This window comes from Trematomus bernacchii, unplaced genomic scaffold (genome assembly GCF_902827165.1).
Source record: "Trematomus bernacchii unplaced genomic scaffold, fTreBer1.1, whole genome shotgun sequence".
NCBI lineage: Eukaryota > Metazoa > Chordata > Actinopteri > Perciformes > Nototheniidae > Trematomus > Trematomus bernacchii.
In genome coordinates this window covers 5,124,040-5,141,066 of record NW_022987973.1, presented here as the reverse complement: position 1 = coordinate 5,141,066, position 17,027 = coordinate 5,124,040, and the positions used below count along the sequence as shown (strand labels likewise).

The 17,027-nt window shown below is 38.1% G+C and overlaps 1 protein-coding gene across 1 annotated transcript in view; it reads right to left on the bottom strand.

The window, feature by feature from the left end:
- Positions 1 to 419: 419 nt before the first annotated feature.
- LOC117471385 (CUB and sushi domain-containing protein 1-like) overlaps positions 420 to 17,027 on the bottom strand; it is a 385,022-nt gene continuing 368,414 nt past the window's right edge. Inside the window, exons 65-76 of the mRNA XM_034116353.1 lie at positions 16,709 to 16,815; positions 15,348 to 15,421; positions 13,924 to 14,035; positions 13,602 to 13,781; positions 13,082 to 13,144; positions 12,432 to 12,593; positions 10,648 to 10,760; positions 9,349 to 9,436; positions 8,474 to 8,600; positions 7,396 to 7,419; positions 6,846 to 6,908; positions 420 to 4,582 (exon numbers count right to left, since the gene is read on the bottom strand). Of these exons, the coding sequence (XP_033972244.1) occupies positions 4,423 to 4,582; positions 6,846 to 6,908; positions 7,396 to 7,419; positions 8,474 to 8,600; positions 9,349 to 9,436; positions 10,648 to 10,760; positions 12,432 to 12,593; positions 13,082 to 13,144; positions 13,602 to 13,781; positions 13,924 to 14,035; positions 15,348 to 15,421; positions 16,709 to 16,815 (1,273 nt within the window). The 3' untranslated portion in view covers positions 420 to 4,422. The remainder of the gene's footprint in view (positions 4,583 to 6,845; positions 6,909 to 7,395; positions 7,420 to 8,473; positions 8,601 to 9,348; positions 9,437 to 10,647; positions 10,761 to 12,431; positions 12,594 to 13,081; positions 13,145 to 13,601; positions 13,782 to 13,923; positions 14,036 to 15,347; positions 15,422 to 16,708; positions 16,816 to 17,027) is intronic.

Genomic DNA, 17,027 nt, shown 5'->3' with positions numbered 1-17,027 from the left:
AGTCACGGCAAACTTCAACAAAAAAAGTTGTCCATTGTAAGATCTTTTCCAAAAGAGTGATTTTAATCAGACCCACAACAATAGGCCTCCTTATTTTATAAGTGAGAAGAAATACAGGTAGACCTCACAGAGGAATGGCTTTCTTCCCTTTTCAATCATTCGCAGTCTTTTCATTTCAATTAAATAGCTATGAATACGAATTATGCCCAGCTTTCAGCTCCACATCTCACTCATTTTGGTGTACAAACTGGGAACAATGGAGATCTGTCTCTGTGTCTTTGATAATGATGCTTTTGTTTATAACAGATATTTTAAAATATAGAATAAACTTTATTTACATTTTTTTTTAAAACAGAGTCGAGGTATTAGAATCAAGGGGATTAAATAATACAGCAATGTTGTAATACTTAGATTTGAACTTCCTCACTAAAGCTAACCTCGGTAGAGCCCCTCTGATGTTTTCCTGCCAGAACAAACTGGGACGGCGCTGAGTCTAAGTGCTCTGGTTCAGTCTCACTGGGAGATCAGATCCGTATCATTACAGTAATTGTTAAAAATTACACCTTTTACTACGCCTGTAGAAACCTTGCAACCTCTAATTTTCAGGCTCCATTATGCTCTCTTGACTCCATAGGGAATCTCAACTGAATTAATTTAATCAATTAAAATAGAAGCACTCGAGCAATACAAAGTGAAGAGGATCACTATCTGCTGTTGTTTACAGATGTCTGTTTATTTTTATGAGAAGATTTTCAATGTGTGTCTACTGTCTTTCCCCCGCTCTCTAACTCTTGCCAGTATTATAACTTGTACCCTCATCCTCCTTTTCTCTCTCAAACTGGTGTAAATGTTTCTTGGCTGTCGGACCACGACCCTGACTCTGAGGCTGTGAATGACAGGCTAACAATAGATACCATAATACCAACAACATCCTGTATTCACGCTTCCAAACATTTCACCATTGTTTCGTCCACATTTCATTTGCAACATTCAAACTGGTGTTCATTTTCAGAGAATCCTTTTCAATTAAAAGAGCCGGAAATGCAAATGCAAAACTGCAATTTGCTTGTCCCTTCGTTCTTGCATATCAAAACAGGTGGATGTGACAAACTTCTCATAACAAATGTTTTCTCCTCAATATTTGGGACTTGGTTGAAATCCTAACTGAAATATAACTGTATTAAGTGTTTCATAGACAAAATCATCATTTTTAACATGTTTTCATGAACTAATATCTCATACCTTCCACACTCCTGTGCGAATCAATGGATATGTTTTTTTGTTTGTACGTATGACAGTATGATGGTTTGAGCTTATTTGGACAATACAAATCATGCAGGTGTAATGCCAAAATGGATCGCATGGAGAGTGATACAAACGAGAAAAAGGCCTGAAGACACTGTAAGACACACACTGAAAGCAGTTACATCTATGATCTAAACCAAGTGCAGCATCTTTCCAAAAATAAAATTATTTTGAGAGAACACTGCGAGAAATAACAAGCTTGGCAAGTGATTTAAAACCAGTGGATTTTCTTGAATTCCAAAGACTACAGGGTGTTTGTACGACATTCTGTCTTAAAATACCAGGAAATGAAAGGTCGCACTCGCTAAGCTTGTGTATTTGTTGCAGTGAAGTTCCTGCGATAATAAGCAGGATGTAACTTTCTCTCTGCACACGAGGTATTTCTAAAATGGATAGGGGCAATAACTGCCGACAACAATAATTGTGCATGTTGTCTTCGTACTGTATTCGTTTGTCCTCTGCCTTACGTGACAGATTATCAAACTGATCACGAATACATGGTGGGCTCTTTAAAAAGATGTGTTGAAATAAAATCAGATATGTCAAATGTGTTCAGAGATGACGTATGATTATGTTGATAGTTTGGGACACTGGCAACACATGTTTTTAAAGAGTTATAGAAACAGTTACATTCCTGAAAGCTAACACTGCTAAACTGAAAAAAAGCCCATAGAGAGATACTATTTAATATTCATAAAGTACTGTACAGTATCTCAGGAAATGATGGAGTTTAATACCTGAAAATAAAACTAGCAGTGTGGTACCTGTGTTTCAGTGGGACCATACTGCACATTATGGATGTGAGGCTTTCTGTGTATTTCTTCCACACATTACAGCACTCACACTGTGCAGTATGAGCTTTCAGAAGCATCCACTGCTCTATAAATGGCACAAATAAAAGTGGTGTCATTTCGTGACACTAAAAGCTCAGAGGTCCGAGGGTAAACTGATCCCAACTTTCTGGTTGGCTAGCGTGTTATCATGGCAACAAAATAAACAACGGTATAGCATGTGGTCACACCTTCTGCTAACAGGGAGTGTGCGATATAAATGTGTATATACAAACACTCTGTAACCCTGTATTTTGTCATTTTTGTTGTCTTTTTAAAGATAGAAGTTTCTGAATAAAATTCTCTTTTTTCGAATGACCCATTTTTCAAACCCATTTCAGACCCAAGTCAGAAAAACACACTAGTGCAAAATTTGTGCGGTTTAAGAGTTTATATAAAGTTTATATTTTGGGGTCCCCAGCAGCAGTGGTTTGGGAAGTCCCATGGGGCCACTGGGTATTTGAACATAGAGTCTGTTCATCAATATCTTCACTGAAGAAAAATGACCGAAGAGACTAATAGAGACAACTATTTGCCTCAGTCTCCATAGCAACCTGTCTTTGTCTCTCTTTTCCAGCATGACGGACAGAAGGGGCTATCCGTCCATTTGTCTGTTTCCGTCATTCAACCAGTCTGTCCGTTAATCTGTTGATAATTTCTGATCTTGTGGCTGGAGAGTATGCTGTAGAAAATAAATCAGTCAACACTTGACTGATAATCCCGCCCAGAGTTGGGAGAAGACGAATCATTTCCTGGATTTGGCCACAGCTGATTGCAGCAGTTGAAGATCTTGACAGCTTATTGCCTCCAGGCTTCCTCTTTTTCAGCCACCAAGCTCTGAATCCTGGCCAGTCCAAGAACAAGAATCAGCTGTCTGACTCTTTGATTGTGTGAGACAGGCCTCTGTGGACACCAGCTCGGCAACTCAAATGTCTGGTTTTCTGGTTTAGCGCAGTCTGCCTAGTGCTAGTGTTGAATATTGTACATCGTATTGATTTTAAGTGTATAGTACGTCCATAGAATATTTTAAAAACGGCAAAAACTCATCTAGAACTAGATCACAGGGTCTTGTAATAAACTTGGGGTAAATAGCATTTGCAAATGTTTGATCTGATATGTTTAAGCATACATTAGTTTTCAAATACTATATAAGTAGGTCATAAGTGGCAGAACGTAAACACCACCTCACAGTTATCTTTTTGAGAATCTGACAAGTCAACATACCTCACTCTGTGATTTTCCTGATATTGTTGAACCCATTCAGTTCTCTACGTAGGCTGAAACAAACATTTTAATTGTATCTGCAACTGTTATTTGACCCTGGCTTGTCCAGCACTAGTCCACAGCTCCTAGTACAAATCTAATACTAGTATCCAGTACTGGATGAGATTTGAGCTTTTAAGGAATTTATGTGTTGAGCTTGTCACTGCATTGACTGCATTTGGTGGTCCATTTAACAGCAGTCGATTGATATCAGATTCCCCCAAAACAGAATCTGAGAGCTGAAGTTACGTCAGAGTCTAGTCCCGTCAAGTCAAGCATGATGGAGGTCTACAGGGATTTTTTTGGTCCAGCACCAGTGATGGTTTTTATGTTGACATATAAGGAACAATCAAACTACTTTTTGATGTCTGAAAGGGATAAAAGAGTGTGAGTCCATGTGCTTCACCCGAGGGAGAAACCTTGCATCACCCATGTCTGGCCTGCAGCAGGGGACTTCATAAGTTAAGAGCCTACACTGTGCACATTTGGCGTGGGGTGTGGGGTCAGGTTGGGTAAACCACATTCAGGTTGCAGGGAGGGTATTCATGGGCCATACAAAGCACTTTCCATAATAAGGTTGATTTTTGCAGTAGTCATCTGACACTGGACGCACACTGTACAGTGAGGTTGTCGCTCTTGAAGGAATTAGTTGTACCATCTTTTGTGTTTTTCCTTGGAGTTTTAATGGCAAGAATGCCTCAGAATAATTATAGTCCCAGTGTTGATCTCTTCAACAACACATTTGATAACTTCATTGTCTACTCCCTTGTGTACTGGTTCCAACGTATTTCGCTCTTTCCGACTATGGGTAGAGGAGGATGATACCTTTTTGCAGGTAGGAGGTGGAGCAGGGCTGCATTACTGTGCAGGTTATACTGCCAGAGGACCAGCATGCTACAACACAAACTGCTCACAGTAACACGTCCAAATCATTTTTTCTTTCTTCTGTTTGGTGAAACCACAGCACAGACTGCGACAGGGAGGTTGGACTGAACCACTGTTTAGGTGGTGGCAGGTTGTTGTACTATACTACGGTACAGACTGTATTGAGTGTGGTGTCGAATCGAACTGCCTTAGCCTCAGTGGGCTTCATGTTGGTGTCATACATTGGGTTTTCAAATGATGCCTGACCGTTGGAGCTCTCATGGCCGACATAGCCATTGAACTGGACCTTGGGACGTGTCCTGCAAGAGAGAGGAAAGACAGACATGGTGGTCATTGCAGGTATTTGGTTATACAGGGATATCTTGACAAAGTTTGGAAAAATAAAACACAGTAAACCAAAACGGTGCAGGTCTAACAAGACAATGACAAGCAAAAGACAAACTCAAAGATATGTTAGACATTAGGATGAATTTGCTTAAATGTGTGAATTCCTTTCTTTAATATAAGCTCTTACCAACTCTCTCATATAAAATCATATCTGTCAAGTCTAGTTTGAGCCCAGGTGAATCAGTGATGGGTGAATAAGTGGAGCAACTACCAGCTTAACATCAATATATTTTTCTCTGAAGTTGGTGAACCAAAAAGCCTGGTGAAATATATTTTATTTGTGAGGTGGCCAGAAATGTGACTCTCAAGTGATGATCATGTTCTTCTGTGGTTTGTGAGTCCTTGACCCCCGCCTTTTCAAAATAGAGCTTTAAGTAGAAATATTTAGCTGTCTGCAAAACAGCATTACATGTTCAAGTTGTTAATATTTGTTTGTGAAACATATCAACATGCAGCAAGACAAACCACAAACAGAATTTTATAATTTTCCTTGCATTGCCTATTCCACATCAGTGATTTAGAAAGCACTGGTGGTAATGAAATATTAGGGATGTATGAGTTCAAGAACTACTGAACAGCAGAATGTGTTAACACTACTCATACAGAGAAACCTGCAAATGATTACAAATTGTTGGTGTAAAGATGAACAATTCATAAAAAAAAGAATATATATTTATATAGTTCTACAACCAATTAAAAAAAGACAATTTATTCAGATAAGTTAACTGAGAATACCCTTCTCTGTCCTCTCAACTGTCTTGTTAACATGATGGGCAAGAGCTTTAGCCTTGGGATTAAAGTTGCCCCCTTAGTAAGAGCTGGTTTCTGGTATAAATCTACAAATTGCATGGAAATGGTTGGCTGGCGCGATCACATGAACCGTAGCAACTGTCTGCTTCAGTGGTTCAGCTAACCAGATCCCATCTGCTGATCTCATGTGAGTCTCAGTACATGCAACCTCCCATCATCCTGTAAATGGTGCCCAATGGTTTGAGTTCAAAAGGACACATTATTCAGTCAATGTGCCTGAATAAGGATTTTAGGAAACTTACTGCAGGGATTCAAAAGGTCAGTGAAATACCCTCTTCTAACTTGTGTGTTTGTCGCAGATTAATTTTTTTGAGATAATCAGGTCCTATAATCCAGTTAGATATAATCACTTACTCCCAAACCCTGTGGAACTATTAGCAGCGAGGAATGCTGCAGCCGAAACACTGTTTGACTCTGACCTCATTAAGAGTCTGTGTACGTGTGTGTGAATACTCACTGGTAGAAATCCAACCCTGAGGAGCCACTAAGCCTACCCTACATGCTCAATCCATTACTTTACAAAACTGCACACACACACCGACACACACGGCAGACCTCCCTGCATGGCAGTAGTTCAAGTCTCTGCACTAGTTTCTGTTTGTGGCTGTAGGTAGGTGCAATACTGTACTTTAGTTTTATTGGTAGAATGAAAAACAGCTCACATAATTGCTTGACAGTATAATAGATACTGTATTGACATATAGATCAAAGCAGGAAAAGATCTGCAGTGTGCACACTCACACCTCTCTTTTAGTTTTGTTATTTAAGTTATTGCATTGTTATGTAAAGCAATGTTCTACTTTCAGCTTAGCATTTTGTTTGGCTAGGGCATTATGTTAGCTAAATGCACACCTACTGTCTAGTAAAGATGAAACAGTCAAATAATACAGTATGATGTATATTTGCTCACACTTCATAGTATTACTCAAACTTAATAGAACATCAAAAACTGTGTTTTTACTTGATAACATCATGCTGACGGAGAGATGACAATGAGATCAAAGACAAATTAAATCGCTTTCAAGCGTTAAATGGTGGCTATTATGACACAGCAACAACTTTAAAACAATGACTTTCATCTGAGATGAGGAGTCTGTGTGTTCCATTTCCCTCTGAATATATATTCAATTGGTTTAAAAGCTTGTGTTTTCTAACAATATAAATAATGTAGGACAAAGTACTCAACTGAGCTCAGAACAGACAATTCAAATGTTATATTTTGGTGAATTGTGCAGCCTTACATAACAGCATGAAGAAACATTTTAAAACCAAAAACAAGAGATGAAGAGTTTGACGGAGGATGTGGTGGCGGCGGAGGTCTGGTTGCTGTTGGAAACCAGGTGGGTGACAGGTGACAGGTCTTACCTGCCGCCAGGCCCCCAGGTGTCTTTTGGTCTCTCATTGTCATCTGTCTCAGCAGACAGTGTCCTGCATACAACCATCAGCTTTAATATACATCATCAGCTATCATTGCACACAGCTAACTGGGGAGCAGGGGGGGAAACACACTGTAAAGTAATATTAGTAGCTATTGGTATATAGTTGGTAGCTATTGTATACAAATCCAACTGTACTGTCAATATCTGTGTAAATCTGGGCAGCACAATATATCCTTTATATCACAATAGAAGCTGCACAATACAGTTTATCGAAAAAGTCTGCTGTATTATACAATAGGGATGTTTTGTGTTGTAAAAGAGCATCATAGAAACATTTACAACTAAAATGTATATTATTTTAGTGATGCTTTTTGTGCATACTTCCATATTCAATGTGTTCAATATAAGTATTTTCAAATTGATTGATTTAAATTCAACAGCCAGCCTGCTGTGTACTAAAAGCGTCTGTTTATTATAACAGGTACCGTCATGATTGCAGTATTCAAAATAATGATATCAACATATTTTCCCCATACCGTGCAGCACTCATCTTCATAGACCTGTAAATAGGAGTCACGGTCTTATCAGGATTTACTATTCTCACAAGTCAGTCACAGCCATGCAATTTACTAACTTTCTAACAATGCATTAGACTGTTGCCTCAATGAGGTCAGGACATGTTTCACTGCAGATACAGTAGCATACAGCTACCATTAATGACAAGCCAACAGATTAGTGTGCAGTAATGACTTTTGTTAGATGAGTATGATGACTTTGTAAAAGTTTGAGTGATTACACTGTAAGTGCAAAGGTCAGAACCGCCCTAAGATGTAGAATCTTAAATAGGTCTAATATAGGAAACGTTAATGATGACATTTTACCTTCAATATAGCTGAGAATAATCTGGCATCTTAAGGCACAGTCTTTTGTGAACTTTCTAGGAACAATAATTAAAATCTAAGGTCAATCAGATGTAATCTTCATAGTACGCTTTGGAGTATTAAAGCTTTAATTATGTTTGAACATTTCTTTAAACCTGCCTCTCCTCCCAAAAATGGTATCTGGTCCACTTAATGTATTTCAATAGAGCTTAAGGACAAGGGGTTTATCAAACAGCCATCTCTTCTACTTAGTTTTGAAGTCACTCACAAATATATGAAGTTTTCAAAGACAAAAATCGGCATTAGGCTCTATTTTTATGTTGGTTTGGCGAAAGCACAAATGCTAGTGGACTGGCAATTTGGAAAGTCTTAGGTCAATTACATTTCTGCCTGCACCTATTTATCCTATCTCATAAGTATCTAAATTCCCATCAGTATTCTATATTCATTTTTTTACTGGATTGGAATATTTGGTGATTTATTTACAATACCAAAATGTCTTGATATGCAAAGTCATTCCCTTTCTTTCCTTTGAGCTCTAACTACCGTAAATACATTGTGCTATTTGTCTTCTTCTGGTCACCAAAAAAAACAAAAAACATTTTAAAGAAACCATTCAAATTCACTGGAAAACATGAACTTATATCTGCATGAGGAAATGATCAAGCTGTATTTATCTTTTAATAATTTTTAAGTTTGTATTGTCTGTTTTTACTCTGAGGATATAGCGTACCTGTGCTTGTAGAGATAGAAGGCGAATCCAGACAGGATGAGGGCAAAGAAAGGAACTAAGATGGCGGCTGCCACGGAGCTGCTGTTGGTGTAGGGGTTGGATGGGTCCATTGCCATGGTTACAGGGCCTGGGGACACAGACACAGATGAACCCACACATGCATGAACACATTAACACCCTTTTGTGCATGTGTAATAGAGGATTTTCTGTCCTTTTAGTCTTTACACTTGAGTTCTGTTTCAGTGTTTACTCAGTCTGAAATGTAATTTATTTTTACATTACACATACACATTTTCTTTTACTAATATTTCTTCAGTTTGAACTAATATTTATATTCCCATTTTCAGTATGACATGGTGTCAAAAGAAGATATCAAGGCTGTGTTGTTTGTCACATCTGGCAAGAAGCTAATGTGTCTGGCACAGTTGTCTGTTTCAGGGCAGTTTCTTCAGATTTTAATGAAACTTGGTGGAAGGTTGTAACACGGGCCAAGCAAGACCTCATTACATTTTGGAGAAGATCCGAATCAAGGGGCAGATACAGCAATTATGTTTCACCTTCGTTAACATTGCGCCATGTTTGGCATTTGTGCTGCATTCATGTGGTGTCAGAATAATTGGGCAGGAAAAAATCCGTCTATACCCTTTCAGGTCGGAACAACAATTCAAAAACGGATTGTTTAAACGCTCTGAGCTTTTAAGAGTCAATATTTTTCAAACAAAAGGACTTAAAAGGCAGTTAACACATCAAACGACTTTGCAACTCAGGGAATTGGACCATCCAAGGAGTGTGTGATTGCAGCGTTGGCCTCTCCGCTCTGCGAGTGGCACTCGAGTTGTGTTTGTTATTGATGCTGGTGTCACGGAAAGACCTACCTTGCCTCGTTAGATGGAACTTGCCAAAGTCTTTACTGTGAGTATGACCCTGGTAGACAAAAGTCTTCTGGTCGGATTCTGCAGTAACCTGAAAAGTGAAAAAGCAGATTGTTGTTTGTTCTTAGATAACGACATTCAGTTAGAGGCTGTTTCACATGTGAAGTATGAGGCATGTGATAATATTCTTAGCATGTAGATAAATATGTAGCTACCTCTTCATTTCTTGAATTTTACATTGTGGTATATCAACGTTATTTTAGTTTTCACCCTGTCTTCTTCCCTGATCAGCAATATTTCTGCCCCTCATGTACTTTGGCCCTCCCCCCCCCTCCTTCTTTTCCTCTCTTCACCCTCTCTTGTTTGGAGGCCAAAGCAGCAACGCTTTACCCCCAAATCGACAATTGAAATTTCATCTTCTAACTGTAAAGAAATTGCTTTCCAGGAATCACAACTAAGCCATAACCAGCCTGACTCTCCTCCTCCCTTACTCTTTTTGTCATCCGCAACATGAAAAATGGTCTGTCTCTGCCTCCTTCTTTCCTTCCTTCTTAACCCTTCTGTTATCCATTCCTGCCTGACTATCTTTTAAAATCATCCCACTCGGTTCCTCCAATACGCCCTCTGTCCTCCTCTGTAATCAAGTCAAACAGGAGCCGGTTTTTAATCCATTCCCCAGCTGTAGACACGATCTTCAGAAGTCCCAGCTTCAAAAACCACATCGAACAAAGTTTAACAGTCTCTATGGAACATGAAAGGTGACTTTCTTCTTTTTGTTTTTCCTTTTAAACACTTCTGGTATTCAATATTTTCACATTTAAAGGAGCTGATTGACTAAATTCACAGCTTAAAGAAGCCCCATTTGTGTACATCAAAGATACATTATGAATGCACAGGGAGGTGTAAATAAATCAAATGTAGGTTTTATGTGAGGATACGTGCTGGAACTATTTATTGGCTGAAGTAACGTCCTGGATTCTCTACGGTACGCCTTGCAACCTCACGTATACATGCAACCTTGCAACACTTCTTGGTAAACCACATCAATCCTGTATTTTAAGAAAAAATTGTATTTCAAAATCTGATTTGTATAACGTGAATTAACATTTGACTGGAATTTAAATACATCTCTTTAGCAAGACCCTGCCCAGCGCAGTAGTGTGGACTGTGCCACACTGTTGTTCCAGAATAGGGCAGTGATGTTGATATTGTAGCATTGATTTTGATTGTGAATAAAGATATGTGCAAGGGCAACATTCATTTTAAATTGCTTTATATAAAATGAGAGTAAGTGTATCTTACATATCCGTCCATGGCCCAGTTGTCGTTTTTAAACTTGCTGTAGTAATGCTCTGTGGGCCCCTTCACCTGGTACACCTTCAGCAGCAGCTGGTTTTCCTCTGACTTGTAGGTACCTGCATGAAAAGATACATATATATTGAAAAAACGGACTTCTAATGAGTAAACAAACAGACAGACAGTTAGGCAGACAGACAGGGTGGTAAGCAAACGGAAGGACAGGTTGACTGGCAAACAGAGAAAAGGAGACACCTTGACATTTTGATTTAGAATACTCTTTTCCCTTCACGAAGCACCTGACACATTAATGGGGAGAAAGTGATATTCACCCTTCAGCTACATATCCATACAAGGTTAACTTAAGCACCAACATAGAAACTGTTGCTTTCAATATGACAAGCCCATGAAAGAGAAATATCACAGATTTCAAATGAAATAATTTATATGTTGAGAGCCCTTGCCTCCTACCTGCAGAACATCTTTCATGACCCGGAGATCAAGCTGAACTATTGATTGTGAAATGTTGTGAAATGTCAAAACACACATAAGTGTCAGTTGGTGAGTCAGACAGTTTTTTAGGTTTCATTCAATAGCACAGCTTTACATTTTTAACCTTCCACTATTTCTCATACTCCAATATCTGAAGCACATTTGAACACAAAACATGTCCACGGGAGTAATGCTGTGAAAATGTATGTAAACTGTACTGTACTGTACATTATTGGTGATCCTGCAGTTGCATTGAGGTTCTTGGTTCCCACCTGTGCCTCTGTACGTTGTATTTTCTACTGGATTTGTATCAAAATGTGAATGGCGCCAACATTATTTTTAGATTTCAGTGAGGCTTTGCTAATAAGTGTAAATGAAAGCTTGATCTTTATCAGCCGGATGTGTATTAACACCCAAAGTGTGATTTACACTGCATTTAAAGTTTGCAAATCTTCAAAATCTGGAAAGTGAATGCTTTTTTTTCCCAGCTGGAATCAAAGGTGGTGTTACAATGCTCATTTGCACAATGACAGGTGCATTTCTTTTTCCCATTATCTGTCTAGTGTTGTATGAAATAAAGTATTTTTCATCTGTTGTCTACATGTAATTGCACTTATATAATTCAAGGTTATTCAGTTAAAATCTTTGTTTCTTTTTCTTTTTTCCTTTTAAAGCTTATAACATTTAATATAAGCTAATACGTTTTACAGGGTTCATACACTTTTTCACCAATGATTTTCAATGACTTCTCCATGACCTTTACCTCATTTTCCATGACCAAAAAAATTACTCTTTCTCAGCGGTACCACTGAAAATGGTGTATTTTAACATGGAACAGGAAAATAAGGTCTGCATATGAAACATGTTGTGTCTAAAACAAATCCAATAGTAGGCTTACTAGCTTCTACACGCTAAAGCAACTCAAATCTCTCACCAGCAAAATACCTCAACAGTTAAATGCCATTTTACGTTTCATTACTATACGATACAGTATTTATTATCATTATAGTATTACTATTTCGGCGATTAGCTAAAATATAAATTATATTTGATGCAACTTTAGTGACATTTCCATGACATTTCCAAAACTTTGGGAAAAATATTGTTTTCCATAACTTTTCCAGGGCCTGGAATTAGCATTTTGAATTTCCATGACTTTTCCAGGTTTTTAATGACCGTAAGAACCTTGGTTTTAGTATCCTATATGAAGGCTCTGAAACATTAAACAACATTATTACAGTTATATTTTTAAGTTTCTCAAAATAAAAATGAGAGTATCTGTTTTGCTTGTTTTTTACCTGACAGTCTGATTGACACCCCGCTGGTTTCCAGTAATGTGACGTTGACTCTGCTGCTGGTAGTGTTGAACCCAGTAACTGTGAATGTGGTGGCCTGTCTTTTCCCTAGATACTCGTAGAAACCGCTCCACTCAGAGTTTGGAGAAAACACATCCACTGGAACTGCAATGGAGAGAGAGAAACAAAGAAAGAGGAAATGTAACGCTTGCTCTGGTTCCTTCACATTAAACTGCAGCAGTGTTTCTGTTACTCTCTATCTGAATCACACACTTAGATTTATGACTTATTCAAAACTCAACAGCTTCAGTATTCTTGCAAAAGACTTTGTTGGTGTCTCTTCACAGGCTCCCTCTAAATGCATATATTGATTTAAAAAAAAGCTTTCTTCAAACTTACAAGGTATTACATGGTATTGCACCTGAATGTTTTCACTGATTTATTTACTCAGTCTGAGCCTTCATAAATCTGCAATAAGGCCCATGTAGTCGACACTCGGTACGACCTTCTGCAACAAAAGCTATCCCTCTCTGGATATACTTTGTGATTTTTTTGATCAACAAGATGGCGTGATGAATAGTATTCCAAGCCAATATAATAACATTACAGAATTGACAATACATCTGTGGTTTGAAATTGTTTATTCTGCATACCTCGAATCTTGTTTTTCTGAACATCTGAGTCTCCTCTGACTTTGGGATTGACTTTCACTCCAACTGAAACAACAACAAGCACTTTGTTTAGATCAAATCACTTCATGTTTAAGCTTATTGAAAGTATATTTGTTATAGAAAGGGTTGGGAATAGATGACATGAATAAGGTAATATGATGAATGTGTAAGATAACATGTAATCTAGTGACATTTATCAGTTATTTGGTTCTACAAAAGAGCCAACTGGCAGACTGTTTACTTTATCATTCATCACGGTATTCATAGCCATGGGCTCCTTGTCTTTGAGACTAGATAGGGGCCATGAGGACGTGATTACAAATAAATAAACAAAACAAAAACATCACCCGAGCATTCATGATACGCCTGAGGGAGATTTATGAGAGCATAGCAATAATATCAGGACGATAATCTGTATTTATCTTAAACCATATGGGATTAGGACATCCAGTTAAGATTCTAGGCTCAACATTAGCTCATTTTATAGATAGGATCTGTATACCTTTACAGAGCGGAGGTTTACCCGACCATCTCCCATCACTTTTGCAGGTTCTGTGCTCTGATCCCCCGGCCAGATAGAAACCATCCTGACAGGTGTAGATCAGCGTGTATCCCAGGGTGGGCAGCTCCATGGACCGAACATCAACATTACTGGGGGTCTCCGGCTGTCTGCATGAATGGGCTGAGTGACAGGGAAGAGGAAAAATAAACACAGTGTTAACACTTCTTCATAGAACCAAAATACAACATTTGAACATATAAATGAACACACACTTTGATAATATTAAATAGGGCTTAATTATGAGAAAACTGTTATTTCTTACCGATGCACTCAGGTTGAGTTCCACTCCAGGTTAGGTTTTCTAGGCATGTTCTCGTGGTAGAACCAAGGATGTGATAGTTCTTGCGGCACTTGAAGGAAATCTTACTGCCAACCTGCATAATGTAAAAGCACAATGAATAAATCTTCTTTATTTGCAGCTTCTTAAGACCTGCCACACGCAGCATGGGGTACTTCTTGTCATTAGTTTGAACATAAAAGCTTTTAACATTCAATTCATTGCTTATTGTTTGATTCTGACAAAACAAGAAACAAAACCAAATCATTTTTTATATCAATTTATCTCTTTTAGAGAGCATATTATTGTTATCCTGCTCAATGTGGGTAGTAACTGTCTGTTCTCTTTGAAGAGATGGCAGAGGAAATATGACTTGTGGATAATATCCAATTATACCTCCACGAATTGAATGATTTGCGTGTTTGCTTAAATTCCATTAACACCAAAATCTTCCATCCAACAGGATCTTATCTGCGCTCCAGACACTCGGTTTCTAAGACAAAAAACAATGTGGCGGTTTGACATCCATGAAGTCTAACTCCCCTCTAATGGGGGGCCACTTTTCTCATACCTTTATTTCTGATGGGCATGTCATGTGTTTGATGATTTCTTGTTTTTCTATCTGATGATCTTTTAAATCTAAAGCCCCCCATTTCTCAAATTGTTTACACATTCATTAATTCATTCTTTCTGCTTGCATTATTGAAACTTCTTTGGGCTTCTTGGTGCATCTTTGAAAGGCAAGCAAGTGTATTTATACAGCACCTTTCAACACAAGGCAATTCAAAGTGCTTTACAAAAATGAAAGACATTTAGAGCATTAGAAATAGTGCAGCGAAACACATTATGAAATGGCATTTAAAACAGCAAAGAGAATAAAATAAACAAAAACAAGCTAATATATAACAAATAAAAGTTACGATGCAGCGTAAGATATGAATAGTTCAATTAAAAGCAGCGGCAAATAGTAAAGTCTTAAGCCTGGATTTAAAAGTAGTAAGAGTTGTATCACATAAAAGTGGTAGACTCCCGCTGCTATTTTCTGACTTGGTATATTCATCAATGGGAGTGAGTGGGGGGGTGGGGGGGCGTCCAGTGCCTTGCTCAAGGGCACCACGGCAGGGCCCAGGAGGTGAACTGGGACTTCTCCAAGTACCATATTCCATATACCATATTTAGGTCTGTTCGTGGACTTGAACCGGCAACCCTACGGCATCCAGTTCAAGCCCTTACTGACTGAGCCACTGCCGGACAATCAATAATCAATAATCAATGTTTTTGTATTCAAAATGCATACAATTCAGTATCTCTAAACTTGTGTCTTTTAAAAAAGGATTAACTCATACATTTAAAGTCATTAGGAGGATATACAGTAGCTTTACCAAGTGTAAGGTCAACTGGAGTCTCACCTGAAAGCCCTGGCCCATGACTGGGACCCCATAGGCCGGAGTCCCTGGGTCACGACAGCTGTTGAAGGCTGGGTCTACACACAAACATAAACATTGAGTATTTAGAGTATTATCATTTGAATGTATTGCAGTAAGATTAGCATAGTGCAGCTACTAACACTTAGTCATGACAAAAGTTTTCATATCCTCAACAGTATCACCATTTTTTCTTTTTTGAATTTGCATTCAGTAGTTTTGTTAAACCTTTATTTAAACCTGACACAAACCTAAAGTAAATTGTGTCAGATAAATGTACAGTCATTAACACAAAAGGATAATATTTCACACTGAAATGTAGACGAAGAAAGTTATAAATTAGCACAACTTTTTCTGAAAAAGATTATTTAATAAAAATACACGTTTCCCCTCACCTACAGCTTTGTGTACCTACAGTACACTAATGTGTAGGATACATCATATAGCAGCAATGACAAAAGCAAAACAGTCACAAGTTCAATACTGTTTAGGGAATATGGATATATTCTGACAGATATTATCTGCACGACAGATAAAAGAGTTATTTACATCAGAGGAACACAACTGAGTTCTGTGACCGCTGCAAGGCAGCTTTCCATGTTCACTCTTACATCATTATTCAGATTTTGCCTTGTAATTCCACAACTTTTATTTAAAATAATCTTCATGCTTTCTGAACAGAACAACAACCACAACCCACATTTCATCTAAAAAAATGAAGCGCTTTTGAAGATATAATCTTAAAGGAATCAAATGCTGACATCAAAACTACACGCTTGATGCATTGATTAGATGATATCTTCATCTCTATCTGCACAGGAATACTAATGCTTGAATGTAAAAGAGTAAGCTCCGCAGTCTTGTTTACCAATAATCGGATTTCACAAAATGGTATTCATAACTTGATGAAATGTTTCTCTTTAGCACGAAACAAAATGTGTGTTCCTTCTAATTATGGAAAGGGTGTTTTATGTAATATTTCAAATATTTACATAAACGCTATGTAAATGTATGCATGTTTTTCTGTGTGAATGGCTTTAGGAGTGTTGATTACTACAATATTCAATATTTCCTTTAGAAAATTAGCATAAAAGAGCTTTTTGCTGTGAAAAAACAAGTTAGTTCACAGCAAGATTTGTTCTATATATCCGTCAAGGCAGACTCATTTCAAAGCTTGGAAATGCTTTGTAATATAACATCACACCACAACACTTCCTTTAACATGTTAGTGTATCATGTGGTGATTTGATATGCAGCTACAGTCTAAAGCTAACCATCATCATGGAAGTTCACTTTAAACACATAAACATAGACTTGCAGTGTGTCCTTGCGGGGGTTTTAAATACCTATACAGGCTGGTTGTTGGCCGCTCCAAACCCCTTCAGCCTGACAGGCTCTGGACGCAGAGCCCACCAGCAGGTAGGGCGTGTGGCAGTAGAACCGGACCTCCGCCCTGCATATCAAAACAACATTTGAATTACAAAAACCCCATAACATAACAAAACTTAGTGAGCAGCAATAGTAAAACTGGGTTTTAAAGTTTCTACTTTATCCTTTGACGTCCAAAGAACAGGTTAGGGTGTCATATGTTCGACTTTTCTGCTCCTTACCTAACTGCCTTGTTGTCTACAACTAGACCTTTGGCCTTTATCTTTTTCCTGTTTC